This window comes from Phoca vitulina, unplaced genomic scaffold (assembly GCF_004348235.1).
Source record: "Phoca vitulina isolate PV1807 unplaced genomic scaffold, GSC_HSeal_1.0 scaffold18, whole genome shotgun sequence".
NCBI lineage: Eukaryota > Metazoa > Chordata > Mammalia > Carnivora > Phocidae > Phoca > Phoca vitulina.
In genome coordinates this window covers 27,714,200-27,726,567 of record NW_022589721.1, presented here as the reverse complement: position 1 = coordinate 27,726,567, position 12,368 = coordinate 27,714,200, and the positions used below count along the sequence as shown (strand labels likewise).

The 12,368-nt window shown below is 43.7% G+C and overlaps 1 protein-coding gene across 3 annotated transcripts in view; it reads left to right on the top strand.

The window, feature by feature from the left end:
• Positions 1–12,368, top strand: part of ZFAT (zinc finger and AT-hook domain containing) — a 216,930-nt gene that overhangs the window by 71,454 nt on the left and 133,108 nt on the right. For all 3 annotated transcript variants that reach the window (XM_032415477.1, XM_032415478.1, XM_032415479.1), the window contains one exon: positions 644–794. In XM_032415477.1, coding sequence (XP_032271368.1) covers positions 644–794 — 151 coding nt within the window. The remainder of the gene's footprint in view (positions 1–643; positions 795–12,368) is intronic.

Below are 12,368 nucleotides of genomic sequence, written 5' to 3'. Positions count from 1 at the left end.
TAGGGTAGAAACCGGCCCACCAATGGTAAGGTCATGTCGTTTGTGGGACTGGACCCTTGGCAGCTTGGATTCCTATTTACAGCCGATGCCACCGCTCCATAATCTCGTGATGCAGTTTTCCATTTACTCAGAGTGGGACACAGGTGGTCCTATAGGAAACCTGGGAGGTGAACATACGTGTACGGATATCCCTGTCTTCCCTGTTTTTTTTTTAATACATCAAGTGAAAATTACCTCAGAAGGATGTTATTTATTTATTTTAGGGAGAGAGCAGGAGGGGCAGAGAGAGAGGGAGCGCGAATCTCAAGCAGACTCCACACTGAGCAGGGAGCCTGACGTGGGACTTGATCTCATGACTCTGAGATCACGACCTGAGCCAAAACCAAGAGTCGGACACTCCACCAACTGCGCCACTCAGGAGGCCCAGAAGGATGTTTTGCTAGATTCCTAGAAAACTTGCCCTGTCCCCTCCGCGCACACACACACACACACACGTTAAATGTGTGAACTGCAGGAAAACCAATACCTTGCAAGGTGCTATACAGTGAAGACACACACTTCCCAGGGCCGTGCCCCTGTGTGGGGTGGGGTCAGAGCCCCTCGTGGTGCCTCCTCAATGTGCGGTGCCTTGTCCTCATCTCAGGTGCTACCAGGATCGTTCCGGTGGAGGCCGGGCCCCCAGAGACGGGCGCTGCCAACCCCGAGGCCACCCTGGCCGACCTGGCGCCTCGGAGAGGGTACCAGGAGTATGCCATTCAGCAGACACCGTATGAGCAACCCATGAAGTCCAGCAGGTAAGGTGTCTGTCCCGTGCGCTCCAGCTGGGGCTGGACTCCCGTGATGGCCGTAGCCGGCCAGGGGACCAGCACGTTACTTTATCAGGACTCCGTTTGCAGACTGAGTTGTGGACGACGTTGGTTTCTGGATGTAACCCAGGAGTCAGACCCTCCGTCATGGTCCTTGCGTGTTGACTGAGCCCGCGTTGCTTCTGTGGAATGCGTGGCAGATCCACACGCTTTTGGAACCGAGCACCAGTTGGCTGGATGAAGGTAGATCATGTTACTTAAGGCAAACGTATGTTCAGCCTGATAAAAAGAGGTATAAACAAGGCCTTAGTAAATATGCTGATTTTTAAAGCTGCACATACTATGATGAGAAAAAAAAATCCCCTGCCCCCCACACTTTTAAAAGTAACACAAGCATCTTGGAGAAAGTTCCAGCACTCCAGATGATGTAGGGTTAAAGTAACCCATAGTTCTTCTAGAGGCAATTGCTATTGACAGTTTGGTCATATGCCACCATAATTTTTTCATGATATACTAAAATATAGCACTTTAATTTTGTTATTTTTTTTCTAATACAAAATAGCAAATGCTCTGTTACCAGTTTTTTTTTAACTTACCACACCTTGAAAATCTTTCTCAGTACATAGTTTCTAACAGGCGTTTGCTATTGAATGGGTGCAGTAGTTTCTGTAGTCAGTTTTTGCTCGATGGACAATGCTGCCCACAGAGTTCTGCTACCTTCGTCTTTCTGTACTTCTTCACAACTTCCTGTGGCGTAAATTGCTGGAGTTGAAATTGCTGTCTCGAAGGATATGAGAATTTAAAACTGTAGTCGACATTGAAAACTGCCCTCCAAACACATTGGGTCCGTTGAGAGTCGGTACGTTTTCCACACCCTCTCCGGGGTCTCAGCTACGATCGGTACCTGCGCAGGTGGCTTAGCAAACTGATCATCTGAGCTCTGCAAACATTTTCCCAGCTGAGAGGACAGACAGTGAAAATGTCAGTTGCCAGTGGGTTTCACCTGTTTCTGGAAGAGGGGAAATGAGCTGTTCTTGAAGAGAGCATAGCTTTTAGTGCCAAACAGACCTGGCTTGGCTCTAGACTCTTCTACTGGGGCTCAGCTCAACAGATTAAAAGCCTGTTATGTGCCAGGCACTGGGGAGGAGAGAGAACAGGATCGGCACGGCTGTCGTCGGGATGAAGCTTTTACTCTGTGTGTTTGACCCAAGTGGGTTTGCCTTTGAGCCTCCATTATACTAGCCGTAAGATTGACTCTAGTACACCGTGACTTCTTCTAGTGTTGAGAATAAATGACAAAATACATGAACATGATGTCATGTGGGATGCTTCATTAATTTGTAGCCTCAGTCCTGTATGCTTGCAGCTATGAGCAGCTGAATTTATTGATGAAGTTATAAAAATACTTATTCCTTTGGCAAAACTGTCACGGAATTAAATTTGAAGATCGTTCTGGTCCCAAGTTGATTTGTAACCTTAGCCAACTATCTGTACACTATTTCAAGGTCTGCTGGGGATGGGTTCAGCTAACTGGTCATCTAGTTAACAGGCAAATGGACACAATATCTAAACAGCAGATTTAGGCTGTATTCCGATTGTCATGTATTCTGTTAATATTTTATAGTACAAATTACCGAATAGGAAAGAGACTTTTTTTACATGACTATTTTGCTTTGCAAAATATAGATACAAACTTCTAGGTTACATCAACATATCAGGTAGGTTCTCACACAAATAGGACACAGACTCATTCTGTGGAAAATTTTGGAAGTGCAGAAAACTGTAAGAACAAGCGTCATTTGTAATCTCACCGCCGTAACATAGTCACTGTTAATGTTTTTAATGTATCTCCTTCCAGCCTTTTTTCAGCCCATATGTTTTATAAAATTGAGTTTATATTTTATAATGCAATTTTGTCTCTTGTTTTTAATACTTAATCACATTGTACTTATTTTCCTCCGTTACTCAGATTATTCACAAATCCTTCTGTAGTGACATGTTACATTGTGATGAGGATCCTCTGTAATCTGCTCAGCTCTTCACACTGTAGCCAATGAGATCTGGTAAAATGCCCATGTGATTGTACTCTTCAAGGCCTCACACTGTTAGGAGAACTTGGCCTGTGGGGCCTCCTGAGGCTGCCACTTCTCCAGCCTTGTCTCCTCATCGATGGGCTGCCCGTGGTCTCTGGGCTCTAGCAGGTGCTCTAGCCCTCTGGGCCCTTGTACTTCCTTGCTCTCTCCTTGAAGGTGCCTCTTCCTCATTCTGGATGCCTCCCCTGTCCCTGGCTTGCTTAACTCCTGTTCATCCTTAGCTATCTGCTCAAATGTCCAGTGCTCAGGACAGCCGGCCCCCTAGACTGATCAGTTTGCCCTGATCTGGGCTCAGAGAGCATCATCCTGTCTTTTCCCTTCACCACAGGGAGCCTGTGGTCCTTAGCTGCTCATTTCTATGGTTATTAGTCTGGCCCATCCCTTCCTCCAGAAAGTGGGCTCCAAGAGAGCATGAGTTGTATTTATTTTTGTCTCTATTGTGTCCCCAGGGCTTGGAGTACTTTTTTGAATGAAAGAAGGAAAAAAATAAACATGCAAACAAGCTAGTTCCTTATGTTGGGACCTTTCAGCAGCTTTCCACTCTTCACAATGCTGTGAAAAGTTGTGCGGTGAACACCTTTGTTCCAATTTTGTACATTTTCTCTCAGTAGATTCCCAGACGTGGAATAAGCACATCAAGGGGTCTGACCTTTAAAAGTTCTGCCTGATCACTTTCTAAAACGCAGTGGCAAGAGTGGCTCTCTCCCTGCCTGGGGAACATCTGGAGTGAGCTGATGTAATGGCAGTCATGTGGACGTTGCAGCTCTGTGCGTCAGTTCACTGTGGTAGCGAGCAAGGCTTGCGCTTGAGAGTCAGATGTCGGCTGCTTAGCATCTTCATCAGATTCATTATCGTTGGCGGGAAACAGGGCACTGAGGGCTTTTATCAGGTATTTGTGTAATGATACCAAAAAAATCAAAGCAAAAGATTTTCCTAAGACCATTTAGATGTTGCATTAGAGGAGAAAATAATGTGATTTATTTTTTTATTTTTTTAAAGATTTTATTTATTTATTTGACAGAGAGAGAGACAGCGAGAGAGGGAACACAAGCAGGGGGAGTGGGAGAGGGAGAAGCAGGCTTCCCGCCGAGCAGGGAGCCCGATGCGGGGCTCGATCCCAGGACCCTGGGACCATGACCTGAGCCGAAGGCAGACGCTTAACGACTGAGCCACCCAGGCGCCCCGTGATTTGTTTATTTAATTAACATTCTAAATCCAGGGTTTCTTTCTCCAGTGTTCTTTATACCAATAAGATCTATCACCTCTGGGTTTCTTTATCATTTGAGAAAGATCCAAATTGGTTTCCTGAAATTAGCCATGGGTTTAGCATGCAGGCGTAGTACTGACTTCCAAATTTGAATATTTTAATTACATTATGTGAATGGTACCCTCTGGTGTTTATGAACTACAATCGATTTAAATATTTTTTTAAATTTTTTATTGTTACGTTAATCACCATACATTACATCATTAGTTTTTGATGTAGTGTTCCGTGATTCATTGTTTGTGCATAACACCCAGTGCTCCATGCAGAACGTGCCCTCTTTAATACCCATCACCCCGCTAACCCATCCTCTCCCCCCTCCCCTCTAGAACCCTCAGTTTGTTTTTCAGAGTCCATCATCTCTCATGGTTCATCTCCCCCTCCGATTTCCCCCCCTTCATTCTTCCCCTCCTGCTATCTTCTTCTTCTTTCTTTTTTTTTTTCCTTAACATATATTGCATTATTTGTTTCAGAGGTACAGATCTGTGATTCAACAGTCTTGCACAATTCACAGCGTTCACCATAGCACATACCCTCCCCAATGTCTATCACCCAGCCACCCCATCCTTCCCACCCCCACTCCAGCAACCCTCAGTTTGTTTCCTGAGATTAAGAATTCCTCATATCAGTGAGGTCATATGATACATGTCTTTCTCTGTTTGACTTATTTCGCTCAGCATAACACCCTCCCATTTCCATCCACGTCATTGCAAATGGCAAGATCTCATTCCTTTAGATGGCTGCATAATATTCCATTGTATATACATACCACATCTTCTTTATCCATTCATCTGTTGATGGACATCTTGCCTCTTTCCAGTTTGGCTGTTGTGGACATTGCTGCTATAAACATCGGGGTGCACATACCACTTTGGATCCCTACATTTGTATCTTTGGGGTAAATACCCAGTAGTGCAATTGCTGGATCATATGGTAGCTCTATTTTCAGCTTTTTGAGGAACCTCCATACTGGTTTCCAGAGTGACTGCACCAGCTTGCATTCCCACCAACAGTGTAGGAGGGTTCCCCTTTCTCCGCATCCCCGCCAACATCTGTCATTTCCTGACTTGTTAATTTTAGCCATTCTGACTGTGTGAGGTGGTATCTCATTGAGGTTTTGATTTGGATTTCCCTGATGCCAAGCGATGTTGAGCACTTTTTCATGTGTCTGTTGGCCGTTTGGATGTCTTCTTTGGAAAAATGTCTGTTCATGTCTTCTGCCCATTTCTTGATTGGATTCTTTGTTCTTTGGGTGTTGAGTTTGATAAGTTCTTTATAGATTTTGGATACTAGCCCTTTATCTGATATGTCATTTGCAAGTATCTTCTCCCATTCTGTCGGTTGTCTTTTGGTTTTGTTGACTGTTTTCTTTGCTGTGCAAAAGCTTTTTATCATGATGAAGTCCCAATAGTTCATTTCTGCCCTTGCCTCCCTTGCCTTTGGCGATGTTTCTAGGAAGAAGTTGCTGCGGCTGAGGTCGAAGAGGTTGCTGCCTGTGTTCTCCTTTAGGATTTTGATGGACTCCTGTCTCACATTTAGGTCTTTCAACCATTTGGAGTCTATTTTTGTGTGTGGTGTAAGGAAATGGTCCAGTTTCATTCTTCTGCATGTGGCTGTCCAATTTTCCCAACACCATTTGTTGAAGAGACTGTCTTTTTCCCATTGGACATTCTTTCCTGCTTTGTCAAAGATTAGTTGACCATAGAGTTGAGGGTCCATTTCTGGGCTCTCTCTTCTGTTCCATTGATCTGTGTGTCTGTTTTTGTGCCAGTACCATACTGTCTTGATGATGACAGCTTTGTAATAGAGCTTGAAGTCTGGAATTGTGATGCCGCCAGCTTTGCTTTTCTTTTTCAACATTCCTCTGGCTATTCGGGGTCTTTTCTGGTTCCGTACAAATTTTAGGATTATTTGTTCCATTTCTTTGAAAAAAGTGGATGGTATTTTGATGGGGATTGCATTGAATGTGTAGATTGCTCTAGGTAGCATTGACATCTTTACAATATTTGTTCTTCCAATCCATGAGCATGGAACGTTTTTCCATTTCTTTGTGTCTTCCTCAATTTCTTCCATGAGTATTTTACAGTTTTCTAAGTACAGATCCTTTGCCTGTTTGGTTAGATTTATTCCTAGGTATCTTAGGGTTTTGGGTGCAATTGTAAATGGGATCGACTCCTTACTTTCTCTTTCTTCTGTCTTGTTGTTGGTGTGTAGGAATGCCACTGATTTCTCTGCATTGATTTTATATCCTGCCACTTTACTGAATTCCTGTATGAGTTCTAGCAGTTTTGGGGTGGAGTCTTTTGGGCTTTCCACATAAAGTATCATATCATCTGCAAAGAGTGAGAGTTTGACTTCTTCTTTGCCGATTTGGTTGCCTTTTATTTCTTTTTGTTGTCTGATTGCTGTGGCTAGGACTTCTAATACTATGTTGAATAGCAGTGGTGATAGTGGACATCCCTGCCGCGTTCCTGACCTTAGGGGGAAAGCTCTCAGTTTTTCCCCATTGAGAATGATATTCGCTGTAGGTTTTTCATAGATGGCTTTTATGATATTGAGGTATGTACCCTCTATCCCTATATCCCTATACTCTGAAGAGTTTTGATCAAGAAAGGATGCTGTACTTTGTCAAATGCTTTTTCTGCATCTATTGAGAGGATCATATGATTCTTGTTCTTTCTTTTGTTAATGTATTGTATCACGTTGATTGATTGGCAGATGTTGAACCAACCTTGCAGCCCAGGGATAAATCCCACTTGGTCGTGGTGAATAATCCTTTTAATGTACTGTTGGATACTATTAGCTAGTATTTTGGTGAGAATTTTTGCATCCATGTTCATCAAGGATACTGGTCTGTAATTCTCCTTCTTCATGGGGTCTTTGGTTTGGGGATCAAGGTAATGGTGGCCTCATAAAACGAGTTTGGAAGTTTTCCTTCCATTTCTATTTTTGGAACAGTTTCAGAAGAATAGGTATTAATTCTTCTTTAAATGTTTGGTAGACTTCCCCTGGGAAGCCATCTGGCCCTGGGCTTTTGTGTTTTGGGAGATTTTTGATGACTGCTTCTATTTCCTTAGTGGTTATAGGTCTGTTCAGGTTTTCTATTTCTTCCTGGTTCAGTTTTGGTAGTTGATAGATCTCTAGGAATGCATCCATTTCTTCGAGGTTATCTAATTTGCTGGCATAGAGTTGCTCATAATATGTTCTTATAATTGTTTGTATTTCTTTGCTGTTGGTTGTGATCTCTCCTCTTTCATTCATGATTTTGTTGATTTGGTTCCTTTCTCTTTTCTTTTTGGTAAGTCTGGCCAGGGGTTTATCAATCTTGTTAATTCTTTCAAAGAACCAGCTCCTAGTTTCGTTGATCTGTTCTACTGTTCTTTTGGTTTCTATTTCATTGATTTCTGCTCTGATCTTTATTATTTCTCTTCTCCTGCTGGGTTTAGGCTTTATTTGCTGTTCTTTCTCCAGCTCCTTTAGGTGTAGGGTTAGGTTGTGTACTTGAGACCTTTCTTGTTTCTTGAGAAAGGCTTGTATTGCTATATACTTTCCTCTTAGGACTGCCTTTGCTGTATCCCAAAGATTTTGAACAGTTGTGTTTTCATTTTCATTGGTTTCCATGAATTTTTTTAATTCTTCTTTAATTTCCTGGTTGACTCATTCATTCTTCAGTAGGATGCTCTTTAGCCTCCATGTATTTGAGTTCTTGCCGACTTTCTCTTGTGATTGAGTTCTAGTTTCAAAGCATTGTGGTCTGAAAATAGGCAGGGAATGATCCCAGTCTTTTGGTACTGATTGAGACCTGATTTGTGACGTAGGATGTGATCTATTCTGGAGAATGTTCCATGGGCACTAGAGAAGAATGTGTATTCTGTTGCTTTGGGATGGAATGTTGTGAATATGTCTCTGAAGTCCATTTGATCCAGTGTGTCATTTAAAGTCTTTATTTCTTTGTTGATCTTTTGCTTAGATGATCTGTCCATTTCAGTGAGGGGGGTGTTAAAGTCCCCCACTATTATTTATTGTTGTCAATGTGTTTCTTTGCTTTTGTTATTAATTGCCTTGTATAATTGGCCATTCCCATGTTAGGGGCATAGGGATATTTACAATTGTTAGATCTTCTTGTTGGATAGACCCTTTAAGTAGGATATAGTGTCCTTCCTCATGTCTTATTACAGTCTTTGGTTTAAAATCTAATTTGTCTGATATAAGGATTGCCACTCCAGCTTTCTTTTGTTGTCCATTAGCATGGTAAATGGTTTTCCACCCCCTGACTTTCAATCTGGGGGTGTCTTTGGGTCTAAAATGAGTCTCTTGCAGACAGCATATCGATGGGTCTTGTTTTTTAATCCAATCTGGTAGCCTGTGTCTTTTGATTGGGGCATTTAGCCCATTTACAATCAGGGTAACTATTGAAAGATATGAATTTAGTGCCATTGTATTGCCTGTAAGGTGACTGTTACTGTATATTGTCTGTGTTCCTTTCTGGTCTATGTTGCTTTTAGGCTCTCTCTTTGCTTAGAGGACCCCTTTCATTATTTCTTGTAGGGCTGGTTTCGTGTTTGCAAATTCTTTTAGTTTTTGTTTGTCCTGGAAGCTTTTTATCTCTCCTTCTATTTTCAAGGACAGCCTAGCTGGATATAGTATTCTTGGCTGCATATTTTTCTCGTTTAGTGCTCTGAATATATCCTGCCAGTCCTTTCTGGCCTGCCAGGTCTCTGTGGATAGGTCTGTTGCCAGTCTATGTTTCTACCATTGTAGGTTACAGATCTCTTCTCCCGAGCTGCTTTCAGGATTTTCTCTTTGTCTCTGAGACTCGTAAGTTTTACTATTAGATGTCGGGGTGTTGACCTATTTTTATTGATTTTGAGAGGGGTTCTCTGTGCCTCCTGGATTTTGATGCCTGTTTCCTTCCCCAAATTAGGGAAGTTCTTGCTATAATTTGCTCCAGTATACCTTCTGCCCCCCTCTCTCTTTCTTCTTCTTCTGGGATCCCAATTTCTCTAATGTTGTTTCATCTTATGGTATCGCTTCTCTCTCGAATTCTGCCCTTGTGATCCAGTAGTTGTTTATCTCTCTTTTTCTCAGCTTCTTTATTTTCCATCATTTGGTCTTCTATCTCACTGATTCTTTCTTCTGCCTCATTTATCCTAGCAGTTAGCGCCCCCATATTTGATTGCACCTCATTAATAGCCTTTTTGATTTCTACTTGGTTAGATTTCAGTTCTTTTATTTCTCCAGAAAGGGTTTCTGTAATAACTTCTATGCTTTTTTCAAGCCCAGCTAGTATCTTTAAAGTGATGATTCTGAACTCTGGATCCGACATCGTACTAATGTCCATATTGAGTAGGTCCCTGGCAATCGGTATTGCCTCTTGTTCTTTTTGTTGAGGTGATTTTTTCCGTCTTGTCATTTTGTCCAGAGGAGAATATGTGAATGAGAGAACAAAATGCTAACAGGGTAACAATGTCCCCACAAAATATACTCTAAAGAAATCAGAAAAGACCTGAAACCAGGGGAAAAGAAAGGGAAAGAAAGAAAAAAGAAAAAGAAAAAGATAAAAACAAACAAAAACAGAACAAAACAAAAAAAAACAGAGTATGATCAGATATGATCAGGCTGGTGCATAGATGAGTGCCATACAGTAGATTTTGGGTGTATTTTGGTCTGTTAGAAGAAAGTGCCTCCCAAAATTTTAAAGAAAGAAAACTTATATATGTACAAAAATAAGGGTTGATATGATGCAGGGATGGAATATGACTGTAAAGATGAAAATTATAAAAAATTTTATAAAAGGAATTGATAAGAAGTTGTTTGAAAAAAGAAAGAAGAGGCTTAAAAAAAAAAGGGAGAGAATGTGATCAGGTAGGAGACTAGAACAAAACCATACACTAGAGATTTAGGGTATATTTTGATCTGTTAGAAGAAACTGTATCTCAAAATTTTAAAGAGAGAACAACTTATATATATATGCCAAAAATAAGGGTAACTGCTATGAAGGGATAGAATATGACTCTTAAAATGAAAAATAAAAATATTTTTTAAAAAAGGGATTGATAAGATTTTGGTTGAAAAAGGGAAAAAGAAAAACTCAAAGAAAGACAGTTAAAAAAAAATTAACTTTGAAAGACTAAAGAATCATGGTAAAAAAGCCATGGATTCTATGTGCAGTATTCCCCTAGCGCTGGAGTTCTGCCGTTCTCATTGATCGGTAAACTTGGTCTTGGCCGGCTGTTCTCGCTGATCTCCTGGGGGAGGGGCCTGTTGCCGTGGTTCTCAAATGTCTTTGCCGGAGGTTGAATTGCCCCGCCCTTGCCGGTCCGGGCTAAGTAATCTGCTGGGATTTGCTCTCGGGAGCTTTTGTTCCCTGCAAGCTTTCCGTACAGCTTTGGAGGCGGAGAGTGAAAATGGCGGTCTCCCAATCTCTGCCCCGGAGGAGCCAAGAACTCGGGGTCCCGCTCCTCAGTGAGCCCCCAGAGAAAAGCCGTCAATCACTCCCGTCTCCCTGGTCTCCGGCGGCACTCCGTGCTCACCCGGCCTGTGACCGAGCGTTTCTGTCTCTGGCACCCGACCCCGGGTGGAGTCTCCAAACCCAGCAGATCCCTGCGGTGCGCTCCCGCACCGCTCCTCCCGGGGGAGGAAGGGGAGTGTCCCCGGATCTGCCGCTTGTTGGGTCCCTGCTGGAGGAGCAGTGGCCCGACTGTGCCGCGGATCACGGTTTATGGCAACCCCGAGCTGAGAGCCCGCGCCTCTGCTCCGTCTCTGCAGCCGGCTTCCCCGCTCCGATACCTGGGAGCTCTGCCGCACTCAGGCACCCCCGGTCTTTCTGTGACCCCGAGGGTCCTGAGACCACACTGTCCCACGAGGGTTCCACCCCCTGCTTAGCCACTGGAGAGACGTCCCTCAGCGGAGCAGACTTCTAAAAGTTCCAATTTTGTGCTCCGCGGGTCTATCGCTTGCCAGAAGTGGCCGACGCAGGTCCCCTCCCCCGCCGTCTATCCTCCCGAATAACACCTTGGATTCACTTCTCCGCACGTCCTACCTTCCATAAAGCGGTCGCTTTTCTGTTCAGAGAGTTGTTGCTATTCTTTTCTTCGATCTCCTGTTGACTTTGTAGGTGTTCAGAATGGTTTGATCCCTACCCAGCTGAATTCCTGAGGCCAGACGAAATCCATGTCTCCTACTCCTCCACCATTTTGCTCCGCCCCTTCGATTTAAATATTTTTAATTTAAAGACAAGGCAACCTGTGTTGATCAAATCTAGTTATATGGATAGTTCCATAAATATAGACTTTGCAGTTACAGTGGATACAGCCTAATGGTGTCTGATTAACAGCACTTAGTGATGATCAGTGTTTCTGAGGATCTTTGACAACCTGGACATATGTCCAGAGGGAGCAGCTGTGGAGGAGAGGAAGCCTCACCTACTTGTCTGGCTCATCTGCCAATTCCTGTCCCTGCTGCTTGCTGCAGTTCTTTGGTGACCATCATTCACTGATTCCAGAAGCAAGGCAGGGCTGTTCCACGCACTGGAAGCCCCATACACGGGGCCTTCTAAGTGCGTGCGGTCACACTGGGGCGGGGAGTGGTGGGTGTGCTGTTTGCAGGCGTTATAGAGGACGAGGAGCAATGTGCAGGCTCTAGAGGCTCAGTCTGCTTCGGGTCCAGTCCTGGCTTCACCACTTACTCATTGTATAACCTGGGGCAGAGACTCTGTTTTGTCATCCTTACAATGGGTGTACCAGTAGGGTTTGGAGTACCACGTACTCAGTATTAGCTGTTACGACCTTCTCATACTCATTACCATATTGAAAGAGAAAGGATCCATGAGGCAGACCATGCTTTTATTCTCCATCACATACACAAAATCTGACACAGTGCCTGAAACACATCGGCAGGTATTCTTAGATGACAGTCATTGATAAGTGGTTTGTGAGGTTAATGGACGGCAGTTGAACAGCAGTCTTCTTTTCTCCGTGTGAGTGCTGAACTAGCTGTGGTGAAGGAGGAGGGCGATGGGGACTGGAGCATCAGCTCGGTTACTGATGGAGTTGCGGGGGACATAGCGTGATGCACATCAACACACAGGTTCCCGTTCCTGGGCACCTGACCACCTCCACTGCCCGCCCCCCCCCCCCCCCGAAGTCCTTGATTGCTGCTGGCCAGGCGCACGCAGGCCCTCCTAGCCGAGCACTTGCCCCCCCC